We start from the raw sequence: 20,218 nt of genomic DNA, 5'->3' as shown, positions 1-20,218 counted from the left end.
TTGGGGGAGAGGAGCCTAAATAACAAATATCTTTTTTTTTTAAGGTTACATAACGAGCAGAACTACTTGCAATCATTTCCAAAAATGCCCAGCCAGGTGTATAATTTTGCCAGCAGACAATTGGTGTATTTTCGCTGAAAAGAGAAATGGCCTCAGAGAGAGTAACTCAAACGAATGGTGATATCCCTGCTCCCAGTAAAGCTCAGCTCACCAGAGGCTGCAGACTGAATGTCCGTGTCTCCCAGTGTCCCCATGTTAGATGCGTGCTCACCAATGCAGATTACGTATTAGGAGCAGGGCCTTTGTGGAGGTTTCCTCATGAGGGCAGAGCTCTCATGAATGAGACTGGTGCCCTTGTCAAAGATCCCTTGAGAGCTCCCTTGTCCTTTCCCCCACATGAGGACACAGCAGAAAAACAGCTGGCTGTGAACCAGGAAGCGGCTCCCGTCAGACGCTAAGCGGCTGGCGTCTTGATCTTGGACTTTTTAAACTGGGAGAAAATTTCTGTTGTTTATAAGCCACCCAATCTACGGTGTTCGATCCTAGCAGCCCAAAGGGACTAAAATACCAGAAATTTGAGAAAACTTTTAGTTCTAAAGTGAGAGCCCACTCAAACAAACAGAAAAGAAGAACCTGGAAGGGAGAGACAATTCAGGGAACAGAAGGAAATATTTAAAAAGTTAACACCCTACAACACATGAGAACATATATTCATCAATCACAACCAGATTGTTTAAAAAAAAAATGACAGGAAAAACAAAATTTAAGTGTGTGGAAATTAAAAGTCTAATACATGATATTAAAAAAAACAATTTGGAAGAAAAGGTCAAGAAAATCCTCAGAAAAATACATAAACCTGGAAAATCTGACAAAAAGGATTTGAAAATTAGAGAATCAATCCAGAAATTTCAGCAACTGACTAATGATCTTGGAAGAAAGATGAAAAAAAACAAGATTATATCAAAGATGCCATGGGGGAAAAAAATTCCCAAACAGATAGAAGTTTCTGGATTCAAAGGGTCCTTCAAGAGCTCAGCACAATGAATAAAATTAAAAAATAAAAAATTTTTTTAAAAACCTCAATGTTCATTGTTTGGAAATTTGGGGAATAGTAGAAAAAAGGAAAAAACGAGTCAAACATTGCCAAGGGAGAAATTGGAATTAGGAATCAGAAAAGCATTGGACTTCACAACAGCAACATTGGAAGCTAGAAAACAACAAAGAAAAGTTTGCAAAATATTGAGGGAAAAGAATTATCAACAGAATTTCACACCCAGGCAAAGTAGCAATAGAGTAGAGAGGTAGAAAAAGTATTTTCCATGTGGCAATTCTCAAAAAAAAAAAAAAAAAAAAATTACCCCTGCCACGCATCCTTTCTCAGGAAGCTATTAGTGTGAGGATGTGTCAATCATCAATTTACCGCCTCTCAGCTACAAATGCACCCTTCAGTCTATCCTCTGATAAATAACTGAATTGCTTTAAGTATTTCTCCTTTAAAGTGAGCGTGATCAGCTTTTGAATTGAGGACTCTGGAGGGACACTGCAAGGGGAAGAGGCTTCCTGCAATTCCTGGCACAGGTCAGGAGGGATGGAGTGTGTGGCTGTTGGGTGTGTGTGTGGAAGTCAGTCAAGTGGGTGTAAGGACATCTGATAGAGCCCACCCCAGCCATGGGCCCAGGACGCGGTTGGTCCTCCATGACGCTGAAGCCTTTGCGTGGGGGTAACTTTTCCATAGCCCTCTAGAAACAGAACCCACAGTCCTGCATCGCCTGTCTGCTCTGCAGGTCTCCTGTCTGTGCGGATGCTGCAACAATCGCAGCAAGTCCCCACACAGCCCACATCCAACCATCTATCTGGACTCCCTCAGCACACAGCCACTTGCGTCACACAGGAAGAAGTCGTTCCTTCTGCAGGTCTTCCCTCAACTCCTGTCCACATCCAGCCTCCATTTGAAGTCCACCCAGGCCCCCAGTTGCTGATCACTTGCTCCCCAGCCTGCACTCCAGAGGTTACCTATCGATCGCCCAACAACTCCAGACCAGCTCCAGCCTGGCTAAACTAGGAACTTCTTTGCCATCCGGTGGCCGAACCACATCTTCTAGAACAAACTCTGAACCCCTTCAAATTTTTCCTTCCTTGGATATTCTCGCTTATCCCTAGGGTACCATATAGGGTTTCCTTATATCTTATAGTCATTCTTTTCATCACAGTTAATAATTCTTTATATGGAATACTAAAATGACACACTAAACCAAGAAGGAGGTAGATATGGTGTCAAGGAACTGAAGGATCCACCTGAGCTGCAAAGCAAAGGGACATTCTAGGTGATGAGGAGAAGAAGGCTCCAAATTGCAGCGGGGCCTTCGACCCAGACACTGCCAGTCCAGATTGGAACATGAGAGTGGAATTCTTCAAGAAGGATTTCTCCCAGGTAAGACAGAGAGGAAAAAGAAACTGATAGATTTCCTAAAGTACCTGAGCTTATGCAAAAGAGTATTCTGTTCATAAGTTTGAGAAGGATTAGATGTAGGGATATAAAATGCTTAGGAAAAGCATTTCTTAGTGAAATGACTATCAGTAGAGAGCAAAACTTTCATAATAATCATTCTGAAAAAAATAAATTACCAATATAATTGGAAATTGTCACATAAACATCATACAGGGAGTATGAGTGAAAAAAGAGTTTAGGGAAAAATCTGAGAATGCTAATTCTTTATTTACCATATTAGAAAGTCAATATGTTATATCTAAAGTTGTTACATCAAGAAATAGAAACAGAAGCATACTTTTAGAAATGTGGAGGTAAATATCAGCAGAAACAGCTAACAAAATTATCCCTGGGAAGCAAGACTAGGGGGCAGCAAGAGGCTGTTTTGCTATTATTATAAGCTTGTGGTGCTATGTACTTTATATATATTGGGTGAATACACACATTTATATTTATATAGCAACATATCTATATCTATCGATCTATACACACTACTTTGATTAAAACTCTGAGAAAAAAAAATCCCATTAAAAGTTTCCAGTACAAAAAGAAAAGCAAAAAATAACAACAAAAAGGAGGAAAAATGAAAGGAAAGAAAAAAGAGGGGCCAGCCTGGTGGTGCAGCGGTTAAGTTTGCACATTCTGCTTCAGCAGCCAAGGGTTTGCCAGTTCGGATCCCGGGCACAGACATACACACCGCAGTGGCAGGCGTCCCACATATAAAGTAGAGGAAGGTAGGCATAGATGTTAGCTCAGGGCCAGTCTTGCTCAGCCAAAAAAAAAGAGAAGGATTGGCAGCAGATGCTGGCTCAGGGCTAATCTTCCTCAAAAAGAAAACACACACACACACACACAAAAAGAGAAAAATGAGCCTATGCAGTTTCAAATAAAAATTACTTGTGATTTTTTTGGCTGAACCAAAAAGCATTAACTTTTTTTAGAAGGTATCTATTGGGTTGCTCTCAAGTCCTCCTCCCACCTTTTGTGAATCTCAGTGTTACCCAATATCTGTGGTAAAATCTTGGGCTGTCAGCAGCCATTTTGAACAATGGGACTCTAGCCTCTCATTTGGTCCAGGGATAGGCATGTTCCCAAGATGGGCTAATGAGAAACTTTTTCCTAAGCCCTACTTTCTAGAGTAGGAGTTAGTGAGGTCTTTCAGACAAGCTGGGTAGAAGCTGAGATAAGAGAAGTGTCTGTGGATCCTCATGGCATTGAATTTCCTAGTTCCAAGTCATTCCTGAGGCCCAACTATATTCCTGCCATTTGAGTTCTACTAGATTGCCATTATTGTTCAAGTGGGCTTATTTAACTTGCTTTTCTTTTTTTGGTGAGGAAGATTGGCCCTGAGCTAACATTTGTTGCCAATCCTTCTCTTTTTTTTGCTTGAGGAAGATTATCCCTGAGCCAACCTCTGTGGCAATCTTCTATTTTTTTATATGTGGGTCACCACCACAGCATGCCCCAACAAGTGGTGTGTAGGTCCATGGCCGGGATCCAAACCCGTGAACCCCGGGCCACCAAAGCAGAGCTTGTAATTCAACCACTACACCACTGTGCCAGGCTTTAACTTACTTTCTTGATTAAACTATTATACAATCTCACATTTATAAAGAAGTTCTTTCTACTCTTTCAAATTATTCATTAGTTTATAAACATTGTATGTTTTTTCCTTAGACCACAGATCAAGTCTCACAGTCTAACACATAGGTCAGTCAATGTTGCAATGGCAAATTAAAAATGCCAGTTATCAGGGATGAAGTGGAAACACATTGTTACTCTCTGTAATGTGTTATCTAGTGATCAACACTCTGAGAGAGAGAAACTTGATGTGCGCATCAGCTAACATGATCAGAGTGGGTCACGGGATTTTGCTGAAGCTTAATTGAGCTTCTACCTATATTTTTGTTTCATCTGATTCTTTAAATGGTAAAACTGATTTTATTCTTACTTACAGGTAAATTTTACCTTGAAATTATGCCACTATTCCCTATCAAATGCTGACATGGTACTAAATTTAAGTACTTGAGAAGGAGAAAGCCAAATGATAAATATCACTTAGCAATCCACCAAGGCCCCTTGTCCCTGAACACTTTATGCTCTAATGCTGATTTGTAAGTCAAATAGTTTTTGTCTCTGCCAGTGTTCACATTCAGCCTTATCAAGCTCACAGCACAAAGAGACCTTGTAGTGTAATACCTCATCTCCAAAAGGACAGTTAGATAACATAGGACCAAACTTCAGAAATGGCTTAGCTGGCAAATGCATATTTTTAAGCAGACTGCTTGGTTGACTTAAATATCAGAACTGTCTTTCATCAAGTCTTGATTGGTTTACTGCTAACCTTGACCTAACAGTGGCTTGTTTGGAATGCATTTCATTCAAGGCGTTGAAAATAATATCTTGTATTATTAACAGAAATTCCTTAAAACCATCATTGACTGCCCAGATAATAAGAATCTGGCATATACATTGCCCTTTAAAAACTGAAACATCACTGTATCTATTTGAATTGCTAATGGGAGAAAGAGACAAGCAGAGATGATTCTTAAATAGTAGGAAGTTCTTAAACACAGGCTTTCATTTTCTTATTGTGAAAAGCTGGCACTAATTATACAGCTTTCGGTGCTAAAGTACACCTTAAAGAGCTGGGAGCCTTTGTTGCTTTATTATCCTGATAAATGGAAGAAAACTTATTCAACACACCTGGATTACAGTTAACAGATTCTACATAAATTGTTTCTCTTTTGTTTTGCTGATATTGTTTTAAGAAGCTCAAGTTAGTCAAAGTCTAAATCTAGAAGGGAGAAAATAATTTACTGATTAAAAATGGGCAATGGCACATGAGCTTGTAGTGACATAAATGTTAAATTCCCTAGAAGGAAGCTCTGTACATCATCTTCATCCATCCTAGGAAATGGTGTATTGTTCTACCTACGGAAAGAAGACTATGGAAGGATGCCCGCAGGTGGGGTCTTTTCAGACTTCACAATCATTTCAGATGGCCCACACCAGGGAAATACGAGAATCCTCACCACTGCCCGTCTCACCATGACAAAGCCCTGCTGTAGCTCCTACCTCCGGAAGTCAACCAAAGTCTTGACACACGTTCTAGAATCAATTTCCTCATAAGAGAGCTTATAGTCATTGGAAATGATTTCATCACTCCCAGTTTATTCCCAGTTCAAAAGTGTATCATCCTGGGGCCAGCCCAGTGGCATAGTGGTTAAGTTCACGTGTTCTGCTTCGGCAGCCCAGGGTTTGTGGGTTTGGATCCCAGGTGTGGACCTACACACTGCTCATCAACCCATGCTGTCATGATGTCCCATATACAAAATAGAGAAGGACTAGCACAGATGTGAACTCAGTGACAATCTTCCTGGAGCAGAAAGAGGAAGATTGGCAACAGATGTTAGCGTGGGGCCAATCTTCCTCAGACACACACACACACGTACACAAAAGTGTGTCATCCTGAAGGAAGCACCACCCGAAAGATGGAAAAAGAATAGAGGCTATTTTCTCATAATATCCTCAGTTACTTCATGTGTTTTAACAGATAATGGATATTTTCGCACTAATAACTATTAATTTATTATTATATTTATTATAACATGCCAAAATCATAAAACACTATTTTAAATTTATACACTTTACAGACAATAAAATATCAGTTTTAGCATCTTTCCCAACACTAGATCAGTTTCTATTATTTCGCTTTGCAAAAACAGAGAGATTAGCTGGGCTGACCATTGGGATGTCAAATTGTAGGTTGTAGAACTAGAATTTAGACCAACATCTTCCAAATCAAGAGTCTAAATTCAGTATTTCTTCTGTGTAAGGGGTCTCCTAATTACTATTTATAAAATTTTTATTAAAATATTAAGATGGACAAAAAAGAACTGCTGTCTTAAAAAAACTAGATATTTTTAGATGCAGATGGTGGTGGTAAGTTCCTCTGGACAAGAGGTAAAGCATTAAATAAAGGGATGACAGCCTGTTAATAACAATCTGTTTACTTCAGGAGCAGTGGAGAGATGACGTCTTATTAGGAAAGTTCTTTACTCTATTTTCAGTTAGAAAACTCTGACAGCACACTTATGTCCAAACTGTTTAAAAATATCTTAATACTCATTTGTAAATAGGTATATTACTGCTTAAACAGCTAAAAATGCCCATGAAGTACATAAATATAGATTTACTGTACAAAAAAAGGTTACTAAAGAGATATGTAGATATTATAAGAGAATATAACTCAATTGAGGAGAAAAAAATGAACATTATTTTGAAACTGCCCTATTTTTTTCTACAGGCGGTTCCTTTCAATGATAGATTACCAAGCGGAAGAATTAATTTATCTTTAATAAACCTGTGGACCTTATTCATAGCACTCGAAAATATGAAGATAAACTGAAACTATTGTCATGGACATTATTTGAGAGTTAATTGTGTATACAGGTGAAAAAAAAGGACAGCGTTTTCCAAAGATGTTCATGCCCACAACCCGATAAAATTGGAGAGAATTTATGACATTTTTGGGGGTGAGCATTTACAGCCAGAGATTTTTAATAAATTAACCCTCACAAGTAATAATTACATTAAAGTGAAAACTAACCAGTTATTGCTTTTAAATAAAACGTAAGTTAAGCATTTGTAAATATTTCTGAAATAAACATATTTGAAACAAGAAAGTTCAGGGTTTAAAATAAGGAATTATGCACCAAACTTTTGGAACTGGTGGAGGGAGTTAGTGTTAAATAAGTTATAGGGAAATATTTGTATATTCATTTGTCCTCTCCTTACTTAAAGCAGATTTCAAAAACCAACAAACAAAAGCCACAAATACACATATGGTTAAAAAATACATATGTGTGTGCATACTGTACATAGATATACAAATACATATATATGGCAAAAATGAAATAAGGTTAGAAAAAATGAACTGAAACAAGGGTCAATTTGTTTCATAAAATGCATGCATTTTAGATAAATGCATCCAAATATACTGGAACGCCAAATAAGGTTGTTATTCCTGCATTGGTCAAGAGTGTAAACGGTCCCTGAACCCATCACTAATGATAATATTTTCTTCTAATCTCCCATCAACCTGCTGAAAGTGGCTGTTTTGTTACCTATTTAGTATGTGACTAGTCAAATCTCACCAAGCCTAAGGCTACGGCGAGCAGGTCATCTTTCTAACCATTGGAGTACTGAGACAGCACAGGAATTTGCACATGGAAAACTCTTCGTAAAAGTCTACTAAAAACAAAGGAAGTAAAAATATGTTACCTGTTCCTCCAAATTAAAAACATATTTACTGAAAATTTTCTACTCAGTAAATGGGTATTGTGGGAGTTACAAAGTGTGAAGTGGCTATTATCCAAAGACACTGGCAACCTTGTTGGGCATGCAAAAATTACATACAGGCTTTAGGTGTTATACCTTTACATGCATTATAAATTTAGAGAAAATAAGAGGAGGAGAGTAACGCATGCTGAAATTCACTCTTTAGAAATAAACATTACATGAAAAGCTAGAGAATATTGTCTTTTGAAGCATCTCTCTGCAAAAGAATAAAAGGCTTTTCTTTAGCAAGATAGTAACATCTTTATTAAGTGAATGAGTGTCCTACATTTTGAAATTATTTTTCATTTTAAAGGAACTCGGCTCATTGCTTTAATCACAAGAGGAAAAACCTTGTCTGACTTTATAATCAGACCCCTTGTGTTTGCAACCTTCCCAAAAAGCTTACACATGTTTCCCACCGTTAATTTACCACATGCTTGCTAGCGCTGACAATTTTAATTTATTGGTCAGATTCACCTATTATTTGTATGCATTATACCAAACATATTCCTGATTTGCTAACATTTCTTTGCGGGAATACAAGGAAATAGTGAATATGGCTGAGATCAAGTGGGCCCTTAGATATTAATCATAGATTGTCAAAAAAAAAAAAAAGAAAAGAAAAAAGAACTGGTTCCCTTGGCTATTTTGTTACCAGGAAATAAATGAAAAAGGGAAATTTATTTCCAACCATTAAGTCCCAAACGTTTCGTTTTCATTTTCCCCACATTAACTTTCTCTCCTAGCTAAGCAGCATTTCCTGCTACTATTAGCTGCTGGTCCAATGTCAGCTGACCAGTATCCGTCAAACTCCTGGCTTCCATGAGCTCAGGGGCTCCCAAGGGACTCCATGTATGCAGACTTCTGCTTACAGCTTCTAATTATTTTCTAACAGGTAATGGAACATTTACATTCAGAGAGGTTAGATTAAATTTGTAAGTGGATCAAAACCCTAGATAAAATAGCAGTGGCAAGGATCACTTGAAAACCCTAAGCTAAAAGTTTTGAGATGAAGAGCCCTCTCTGAGTGCTTATTTTCTTTGACAAACTGGTCTCATAATTTTACTACCTCAGAGATGCTCATTCTTATTTCCAGTCACACTGTACTGAGCTATACATTAACTACAAGCTATGAGCACCAAAAACATGGCTTCTTAGGAGCTGCAGCAGCATTTAGAAATGTTCAAAAGAATATCTTCTTATTGTTTTCCTGATTAGAAAAAAAGATGAGCTGTTTATGCAGTATGCACAGTACAATTTACTGTTTTAACAGGCTCAAAGAGGTATAGATTCTATAGTAATCCTTTTATGTAAAGTAGTAATTTTGAGATTAAAATGTTTATGTGATACAATGCATCAGACTTTTTCTATTTGTATAATTCAAGGATTTGTCTGGAGTTTTTTGAGAAAGTCACACATACTCAGTTTGAGTTTCTAATCTGGGGGCAAGAATGAGTGACATGAAATGTCATATGAAACAGTAATAAATAAGAAGAAAATGATGAGGTCATCAACAGGGCTTTGAGGGGCAAGAATACCTCTTGAGCAAACTTTGAATTCAATGAATGCAACAGGTCACCTCAGGAACTCAGAAGAAAAATCTCAGAAGAAATAAAACTCTATGAAGGAAGTGCCACTGTTATATTACTTGCGGCAACTGTCTCTCACTTAAATAATGTGATCTTTTGGAAAAGACAGAGCAATGGTATGAGAAGCCGGTAACTTTGGAGCTGGAGAACTTTCAGTTCAAATCCAGGCTCTATCTTCCTTTACTGGCTTTGGAATGAGAAAAATGATTTAAATACTATCTGTAAGCTTCATTCTCCTCACAGCATAGGTGTATTAATACTCATCTGTAGGCTTCCCTTCGCCTCAGTCTGGATGCAAAGAATCATTTCTTTCTTCATGATAATTTATAATTTTGATCTTAATTTTACATATTAGTTTCTAGAAAATATGTTTTAAAAACGTCTGCTACTAATAGTTGATTCATCGTGGAAATCATCAAGAAGGACGTGCTAGACCAGTCCCTGGTTTTGCTGTCACTGAGTTAAGGTTTTGGTCCAAATCCACCACAGTCCATAGTACAGGTTAACTCTTGCCATTAAAAAGGAGCAGAGGAAATGCAGTGCCAACGGAACCGTGCTCAGCCATCCTTGTTTGCAGAATCTCTTCGCATGGAAATCAACAACACCCCACATGTGATCCAGGATTACTGATTCCTGTTGCTGAACGTGGGGTTGGACTCTATACATGAAGATCTCTAGCAATCTGGGGTGATCGCTAACTGTCTACATGGAGGATCCTTTTACTATGACTGTTCAGTCAAGGGCGATGAGGGTATGGAGGCAATGACCACAGAGCTTCGATTCACAAACTCTTTTGATGCAATCAGATGCATTGTCAGTTTGTTTAGTTTTGGACAGCCTATGCTTTGCAAATATGGAGACTCAAACCTGTGACTAATACAGCAGTGGTGTGAGGTAGAATGAAGAATTCTTTTGATCATTTTGTGAAAACTGTCCTAAGAGAAAGTCTGAGATATCCTCATGAAGTTGTCACTTTTGTATTACCATTTCTAGCAATACCAACCATGTGCTCATTCTAATAGATTACCCAGTGGTGTAATTAATTTTGTAAAGGCACATTAAAAAAACATGATGGAGAGTATATTTACCATACACCACAGTGAAGTGAATATATATATACACACACCCACAAAATATTAGAATATAATTTATATTATATTAATAGTATAATTATAAGATACCATATTTATCATCTATATTAATATATATTCACTCTACTATGTAGATACACATATACATATGTGGGCATATGTGTGTGTACTATTGCAAGTGTTACAGCATATTAAGCTTTCATTTCCTGAGCCAAATCACTGCCGTATGAATAACTAAAATCACTTTTTGCCACATAATGCAGACTAGGACTTTACTTAGATTATCCCTTCCTCCCGCAGAAACAACATTTTGTATTCTTGAATCTGTAAACAGAGCATTAGCAAAACCATCTACATCAAGGTTTAATGTGTCTGAAATTGTTTGCTGATTTTCTGGAAATTCTATTTCTTGGTCTTTGCTTGCCCTGTGGGCAAAAGCTTTCTTTCTGAATTTTATAAACAATCTTCATCTTGTAAACAACTCTTCCTACGGAAGCAGCCAAACTGAGTGGGGATGTTTCCTAAGCATCTTAATTAGCAAACCATTCAGACTGGAGTCTGAAGCTACATGGTCAATGTGATCCTCTTCCAGCTCCATGGTGGCAGAGCAATACATCCTCTAATCATGGATGAAATTCGCCAAATTGTAAGGTTGAGAAAGCTGCAAAATATCTATAATATGGAAAGCAATGCCTTTAACAGACCACTGATTTCCATTCACCAAATTTGAATCTTGGTACCATAGACTTTGAAGAAATGTCTTTCATTCACCAAATTTAAGAAATGCTTTGGAGAAACAGGAGAAATCAGAAAGCTTATTAGGTTACCTAGTGAGGCTTCCAGAGAACAACCTGTTCTGGATTTAGGTAGTCTCTTTTAAATGCTTCAAGACCATTAGAATGCAAAACTTCTCAAGTACTTTGCCTATTTTCAAACTTTTTAATATCCTGTGAGAAAATTTAAAACTCAAGTTTTAGGATATCTACTAAATGCAGATAATTGTTACTGGCAATGATTTACAATGACAGCAATCAATTACTTTTATTTATTTATTTTTGCCAAAATCTGTGCTAAAATCAATTATTTTTTTCCTTTTTATACAGAATCCCATCCTTGTATCCTATTCCCATTGGAACTGAAGTGAACAGTCAAGGGAGGGTGGGGGGGACACTCCAGTGACAGACGTCAGAGAAGCAAATCATATTCAAATTCCTGCAGCTGATTCTAGGAGCGCCAGACTAAGACACAGCTAGAAACGAAACCTAGAGCTACCCTCCCATGAATAATGGAAACATTCACAGGGAAGCCTTCAGAAGGTTCCCACCAGGGAAGGTCACTGGCCTCCTGGACGCACAGAAAGTCTACAAGGAGTTTCCCTTCTCAAAGGGCTTTCAGAGGGCACGCTGACTCCTGCTTACAGAGTCAGTATGAGAGCTATTCCTCAGCGATGTGCTGGTGCTCTGGATTCAAGACAGCTACTAAACTGAGTTTGTAGAAATAAATCAGGGATGGACAACAGGAATACCTAAGGAAAATGATCCAGGTACAACATGCTAATCAAAGATACGACTGTTGGGAGAAAATATTACAGATATCAATTAGGCTGGAATGGACAAGGCTTAAAAGAGGAATAATTAGTCTTTAAAAATAGAACAAAAATACCTTCAGTCAATTAATCAAGTATTTATTGTTTCCTATGTGTTTATATTGTGCTTGCATTAGATATGCAGTGATGGAGTCAACAGACAGTCCCTGTCGTCAAGGATCCTGTAGACTAGCAGTGGAGAAGGAGATTTTACAAAGAAACTGGGAAAAATAAATATATAATAACCTATCATAATAGCTGCAGGAAAGAAAAATTCTGAGTGCTGTTAGGAGGTCATCATTTAGATTAAGGGGTTGGGAAAGGAATCCTTGAGGAAGTACACTTCAGCTAAAAATACAAGGATAACAAGAGTTCATTAGGTGTAATTGGGGGAAAGACACCCCAGGGGAAGGCGTTGACTGACTTGCTTAGCTTCCAAGAGGGGTGGAAAAAAAGGCAATGAGGAGAAAAAAGACTGGGAAAGTAATTAGGAGCTCTGCAAGCCAAGGATTTAGTATATTACTTTACTTTTGTGAAGGCACTGAAAGGTTTTATTCACGAGTAACACAATTCAAGCTTTGTATTAAAAAGTAGGGAGATCATATAGGAAGCTATTCTCATAAGTCAAGCTGAAGAAGTTGATGTCTCGAATTAAGGTGATGGCAAGGGAATAAAAGAAGAGGATGCTCTCCAAGTGTATTTTTGGCACAGAATCAAAGCATTTGCTTTTGAACTGGAAGTAGGTAGTTTGAGGGATTGTGACATCTGAGGATAAGTCCTAAATTTCTGATAGAGACAATAGGGTGGATGGGCATACAAATTATTTAAATAGGTAAGATTGAAGGCAGACTAGATTTAGAAGAGAAGATGAAGAGGTACCTCGTGAGTGTGTTAAACTTGAGATGTCCCTAAGATTTCAATGTGGCGATATCAAGGATAGGATAAGGTCAGAGTCATAAAATAGACTAGAGATGGAATTTGATAAAATAGTAAAATGGTTTAAGGAAAACATGTAGATTGAAAAGAGCTCTAGAACACAGCACTGAGAAATTTCAGTATTTTCCAGATTGCTTAAGGCCAGCATGATTGTGAGAATCGAGAAAGTCGAGGGTTTTTCTAAGAATGTGATTATAATGATGGGCCATGAATCTGCAAACGTTTGTAAGGAGAGATGGCAGCTGAGGGATAGTGAGAAACAGGAAAGAGTCAATGAATGGGAGATACGAAGGGGTAAAATGTTCCTCAAGTGGATACTATAGGAAAAGGACTGGATGGGCTGGAGAATGGGTGATTGAAATAGCAATTTCAGACATGATGTCATTTCTGACCAAGTTCTGCACAACTTGTATGTATATAAGGGCCAATGGAATAAACTATGGCAGAAATGATTTACTTTAGTCTCTGGAAATTTTTCTTTTTGTTTTCTTTTTTTAGCAGAGCTTTAAAAAATCCTAAATTCTGTTTCTAACGGAGTTTACAGATTCTCTTTCTGAAGATACAGTTTTATTTTCTTTTACTGTGCAGAAGAGTGGCCCTGGGCTAACATCTGTTCCAATCCCCCTCTATTTTTTGTATGTGGGATGCCACCACAGCCTGGTTTGATGACGTGTGTAGGCCTGCACCTGGGACCCAAACCCACAAACCCCGGGCCATGGAAGTAGGATGTGTGAGCGAACTTAACCATCACGCCACTGGGCTGGCCCCAATACATGTCATAATCTCCTGTGAGTTCTAAGCAGTCTTAAAAAAGAAGGAATTTTGCATGTTTTCACCTCTGAAATTGATGATCTGTATTCATGTATGCAAATGAGTAAAATCCATAAGGCATAAAGATATAATTGGATTAAAATATATGAATTTTTAAAAGTCCACTATTAGTATGATACAGGATCAATCTAAGAGTCATTATTAACTATATGAAGCCATATGCATGAAAATGTCATAATGTGAAAATAGCGTTATAGAACAAAGTATCTTTTCAAATCTGGGAGAAAATATAAATTCTACCAATAAATTCTATTTCTCTCATCCCACTAATAGGGCATCAATTAGAGTTTAAACTAGTCCCATCAAGGCACTGAATATCGTAAAAGCAACATAAGGCAGAGAAACATAAACCTAATTCACAAGGACATTTCTTCAGAAAACAGCAAAATGGCAGTTGTCTAAGATAAAATTTCCTATTGTAGAGGGAGAAGAAAATAAGTTATTCTTCTTTTAATAAGAAAATTACCATTTACACGATAGGGTTGGGTTATTTGAAACACAATTCCTTGCAGCCGCTTCTCGTGGACTGTGAGGTTGATTTGTCCTGGGAATGCCAAAACCGAAGCCAAGAAGATTCAGGTGAACGCTAAGCTGAAGTATGATTGATTGGTCCCTGGAATTTAGCATAATTATGGCATTTCTTTTATACCAAGATTAATATTTTAAGAAAATATAAAAACTAGGTAAACCGTTTAAAAACATATGCCTTTCCTAGGCAAATACAATAATGTCAAGCAATAGTGGGCTTAAATATCAGGGAAAAAACCCAGACTGGTGGAAATGCAGACCAACTGAAGAGCCTGTCTGATTTGACCAGACATGGTACCCAATTCCAGGAATTCAGCTCAATAGCATCATTTTTTAGGTATGTGTTCTGCACCATTTGCTGGAAAAAAACCCTGCATTTTCCCAATGAAATGGTGTTATTTGAAACAAGAACTAGGAGCATGTATAAATGGAGGCATTCCTCTTAAGAAGGTGGACCTTTAAAGTCATTTTCTTAATATTGTTCAGTGTGATCTTCCTTCATGGGGATGAAGAGTATGCTGACCATTCAGTAGCAGTGCACTATTACTGTCATTATGAATCCATTAGACATATTCAGGTGAGCTAACAGCCTTGTGACCAAATTCTCTTTCTCTTACTTTTAGCAGAACATTTCATAGAACACAAATTGCTCTTTATTTATTTTTTGCCTATGGTAAAAATTCTAAGAAAAGATAAAAAGTGCTCTCCTTTGCCCTTGGATATCAAGAGAAGTATTGGATGCAGTGAATTTTGAGTATTAAGTTGCTGTCTTTGTGTCATTTATTATAATAACTAGTAAAGCACAGCTATATCTGATAAATCTACCAGCAGTAGTTATTGAATCTAGAATATTCTACCCTAAGAGTAAAGTTGAGGCGGAGGGATCTAATGCTTAACGACAGTACGCAGTTTCCATTGTCTTTGGAAGTTTGATGTTCCTTCCATAAAATGGTGTAAAACACATGCACACACATGCGTATAAACAAATACACTCATTTGTAAAAGGGAGAAGTAGCACGGTTGCAGTAGAACTGATTTTCGTTTGAACATTATCCTTGGAACACTCTAACATGCTGCTGTCCCAGCTGACTTCCACCTGCCTTTCTTTGCTCAGTGGCTCTCTCTTGCTATTGAGGCCCACCTTCAGCTGGTAGCACATACAGGAGAATAAACACCCTTCTCTCCCAGTAGCACTCAACCAATGACTCACAGCTGGAGTCCTTCCATCAGCTGCCTTAACCCTGGAGTAGGGTAACCCTGAGGGGTGTGTCCTACACTGGCTGCCAGAGTCTCTCCTGTGGGAGGAAACTCCAGTCACTCACAAAGGGAGCCGGTTCTATTGGCTGCCCTGTCACATTTCCACACTCACCTACTCATGAACCCTTCACCTCCAAAGTAAACTACTGTCACTCAAATCCTTGTTTCAGGGTTGGCTTCTGCTTCTGGAAGAACCCAAACCGAGACATACGCCAAACATATGACTTTTAACTTAATAAACCCTGGAATATTTTTTATTTTAACTCAGTCCTTAGGTCCAAATTACAAACAACTTTGCTTATATAAACCTTTTGTATTGTGGTTTCGTATGTTATTCAAGTACTTATAGTGATCTACACATATAATAGATGAGCTAAAAATGTAGTAATGAAATGTAGGTATATATCTACATTGAAATTACACCAGCCTATTTAAAATGCTGAATTCACTTTGAGTTAATTTTTTGTGTGGTGTAAGATAATAGTCTACTTTCATTTTTTGCATGTGGCTGTCCATTTTTCCCAACACCATTTATTGAAGAGAATTTCCTTTTTCCATTGTATGTTCTTGGCTCCTGTGTTGACAATTAGCTGTCCATAGACATGTAGTTTTATTTCTGGGCTCACAATTCAGTTCCATTGATCTGTGTGTCTGGTTTTCTGCCAATATCATGCTGTTTGGGATACTACACCTTTGTAGTATACTTTGAAAGATGTTTGACATCGCTAATTATTAGGGAAATGAAAATCAAAACCACAATGAAACATCACCTCATACCCATCAGAATGGCTATAATTAACAAGACAGTAAATAAAAAGTGTTGGTGAGGAAGTGGAGAAAAGGGAACCCTGGTACACTGCTGGTGGGAATGTTGGTGCTGGCACTATGGAAAGCAGTGTGGAAACTCCTTAAAAATTAAAAGTAGAAATACCATATGATCCACTTATTCCACTTCTAGATATTTGTCCAAAGAACACGAAAAAACTAATTTGAAAAGATATATGCACCCCTATGTTCATTGCAGCATTATTTACAATAGCCAAGAGTTGAAAACAACATAAGTGCCGGATAAAGAAGATATGGCATATATATGTATATACACACAATGGAGTTCTACTCAGCCTTAAAAAAGACGAAATCTTGCCATTTGCAACAATGTGGACGGACCTTGAGAGTATTATACTAAGCAAAATAAGTGAGATGGAGAAAGACAAATACTATATAATTATACTCATGTAGAACATAGAACAACAACAACAAACAAACATGTAGATACAGGGAACAGATTGGTGGTTACCAGAGGGGAAGGGCATTTAGGGGAGGGCAAAAGAGGTAAAAGGGCACATTTGTGTGGTAACAGATGGCAACCAGACTTTGGGTGGTGAGCACAACACGGTCTATACAGAAGTCGAAATATAATGATTTACAGCTGAAATTTATACAATGTTATAAACCAATGTGACCTTAACGAATAAATAAATAAATACTGAATTTACCATTAATATTGCCAGTACAATGGTATTTTAATAATTGTGATGCTATCCTTGTAATGTTTTGAAAGAAGTCACAAAAATAGTAGGAAGTGTTTCTGCTTGATATTTATTGAAACTCTGCAGATACCAGTCCATCAATCTGTTAATCTTCTGGCATCTATCCACAAGGTAGAGAGGCAAAGTCAAAACATTTTCCTTAACTTTTTTTTAACTTTAAAAAGAATGGGCTCCTTGGAGTCTGTTGGTCACCAAATCTGTCAACCCTCTAGGAAAATGACTTCTTTCATGGCTCAATCAAAGCCTCATCTAAAATTCAGAAGAAATCTAAGACTTCAAGCTGCCATCCCCACTCCCGTTTCCATGGGAATAGACTTCAGACCAGGAAAAAAAAATGGATGGGGTTAGGAGTTTTCAGATAATCATTCAAAACCATGATGGGGTGTTTAGAGCTTCTTTCTTAGGTGATTGTTTTGTAGCCTCTTAACCCCTTTTTGCTAGTCTGTTTCCATGGAAATGTGACAAAATGGCTGTGAAACCTCCAGCAGAGATTATTGGCATTCTTGTGAATTTCAGCTTTGGCTGCAGTCTAGGCTGGGCAGTCTTTTGTCTCTCAATTTTACATATTAACCTACACTGTTTCCACTCATTGTCATTTTTCTTTCTAATTTTTACTTTCTTTGAAAATTCCTTTCACAAATTTATACCTATGATCAAGATCAAATGGATAGTGACATCACTGAAGAAGGCTTCAGTTTTAAATTTTAATGTATGAAACAGGACATACAACTGCAGAGTGTCAGAACTTTTAGCAGCTTGCAGAAGGAAACATTATTTAGTTACTGGACTCAATGTCTGTTAGATAGGTTTTGGTAGATAATGCAACAAAGGTGGTATTTAGAATAGTTAGCGCCTGGTAAGGCATGCACCAACTGATCAGAGGAGCTGGTTTGTACTAGCTAATTATCAGCCCTATTATATAATAACCAATAAGTTGCTAAACTAAAAGTAGCCCTATATAAAATGGCTAGCATTATATCCAAATAGATTATGCAAGGTCACAAACTGAGCTCCTATAAAACTTACAAAAGAGCCTGCAATAGAAACTGGGTAGAAATACTCAGCAATCCACCTTTTAAAAAATCAAAGTGCATATGCTGGCATCATCTTTCACATGAAGGTCATTTGAAAATCAAAATCACTCTTATTACTGAAGACATTATGCTACAAGATTGAGAAAGAATATCTATGGGTCTTTGATAGAACCCCTGGCAAGATATCTTGTGTTGAATGCGAAAAAAATAACAGCATGCTACATACATAGTTTTATTCTGTCCTACACTCTGAATTTTGCTGAACAGTTCAATCTACAATTTTTGATAGGGGGAATCCTGAAGTTCTGATTGACCTCATAAAGTACTTTTATTCTTCAGAACTCTCTTACTATTCTATAGTTGGAGATTTTTACCTATAAGTAAGTATAGGACTTATAAGTCCTATAAGGACTTGTCTTTTGAATTGGATTGGAAGAAGTAAATTTTCAATGGGTAATTATCTGGCTTAGGTAGGTTCCCAGTTTAAATTTACGACTAACTTACTTACCATAGAAACCAATCTTGATTGATGTTTTCAACTACATGGATTGCCACAATAATAAAATAAAGCAGTCCAATTAATTTTCCGAATCACCATGGCTCCTTGCAAGCGCAGTTTGCTGTAACAGTAAACAGCCCCGGAGGGCGGCTTTGTCCCGCAGGCCGAAACCTACCTTCAGCTGTTTGTGGAAATGAAGTTTTACTGGAACAGAGTAGCATCTATTCCTGTGTTTTGTTTGTTTGTTTAATTGCCTGTGGCTGCTTACCTACTAAAAGGATGGAGTTCAGTAGTTGCCAAAGAGACCACATTGCAGGAAAACTGTGGCTATTTATTCTCTTGTCTTTTAAGCAAAAGTTTGCTGACCCTTGCTCAAGCTTTTAACTATAAGATTATACTATTTCCAGAGAAGAAATTTTGTAAGTAGTAGAAGTTTTTTTGAACTCTGCAAACAGTCTGTTAGTAATGACCAAAAATGTGATTACCAGAGTGTCTGTACTTACATCCATAAACTCCACATTGGCTTTGGGACCAGTTGTTTCATTAAGAATCTTAATAGCTACAGGAATCTTCACTGTTTCTCCTTCAGGGACCCAAATACCCTATGGGGAGAAAAAATTCCCGTTAAATCTATATTAAGACATATACAACATATATACCAGAAACAAAATTTGAGTCAACCACTCAGTCTATTCATTTCTTAAAAAATAATTTAGAAGTTCTATATTTTTTATTCAATCAACAAACATCTATCAAGCGTCTATCATACGTTACAAGTTACTCGGCAATTTTGCTGTCTGCTTTCACTATAAGAAGATGAATCATATATGTATTCTGCTTTCAAGGTGTTCATACTGTTATAAAATTCAATTTGTGTGCATGACAAAGGCTTTGAATAGTGAAAAAAACATTGAAATAAGATGTAATAATAACATTTGATTTGGATGATATCATCAACTTCTCAAGACTTTCAGAGGTGTCCCAATGTTTGAACTTCAGTCATCTCATTGGTCATTTAGGACACTGGGCTCAGTAATGGCGGAGGCTCTTTTCAGCTTTAGTATTAGCTAAATATTCTGCAACTAATAATATATAAGCAAATAAAAAGACATATGCTCACATTCCTGAAGTTCATATTGATTTGAGAACTCCTTTTTCTAAGGTAATTATTTAAGAATTACTTTTCAAAGGCAAGTTCTAGGGAGTATTGAGCATGTGTTAATTTATCTGTGTTATTAAATAATGTGTGTGTGTCTCAAGGATTTTATTATCTCTGAACTAATATAAAATATTTATATTGGTCATTGCTACTTCCCTCTTCCTATATAAATATAATTATAATATCTGAACAGATGTCTGTATTGGGAAAGTATAAAGTGGGCAGACTTGGATTAAAGTACAATAGTAAGCTAAATAACAGCATTTCTGGGTAAGCAGTTCAACCATTTGAATAGGACAATGATTTTGATAAGACATCAGGGATGCAT

At 37.3% G+C, this 20,218-nt stretch overlaps 1 protein-coding gene across 8 annotated transcripts in view; it reads right to left on the bottom strand.

The window, feature by feature from the left end:
- Positions 1-20,218, bottom strand: part of ERBB4 (erb-b2 receptor tyrosine kinase 4) — a 1,100,930-nt gene that overhangs the window by 202,263 nt on the left and 878,449 nt on the right. For all 8 annotated transcript variants that reach the window (XM_070489795.1, XM_070489798.1, XM_014851360.3 and 5 more), the window contains one exon: positions 19,235-19,333. In XM_070489795.1, the coding sequence (XP_070345896.1) occupies positions 19,235-19,333 (99 nt within the window). The remainder of the gene's footprint in view (positions 1-19,234; positions 19,334-20,218) is intronic.

Source organism: Equus asinus, chromosome 19, assembly GCF_041296235.1.
Source record: "Equus asinus isolate D_3611 breed Donkey chromosome 19, EquAss-T2T_v2, whole genome shotgun sequence".
In the NCBI taxonomy this organism is placed as follows: Eukaryota; Metazoa; Chordata; class Mammalia; order Perissodactyla; family Equidae; genus Equus; species Equus asinus.
This window is presented reverse-complemented; position numbering and strand designations above follow the sequence as displayed.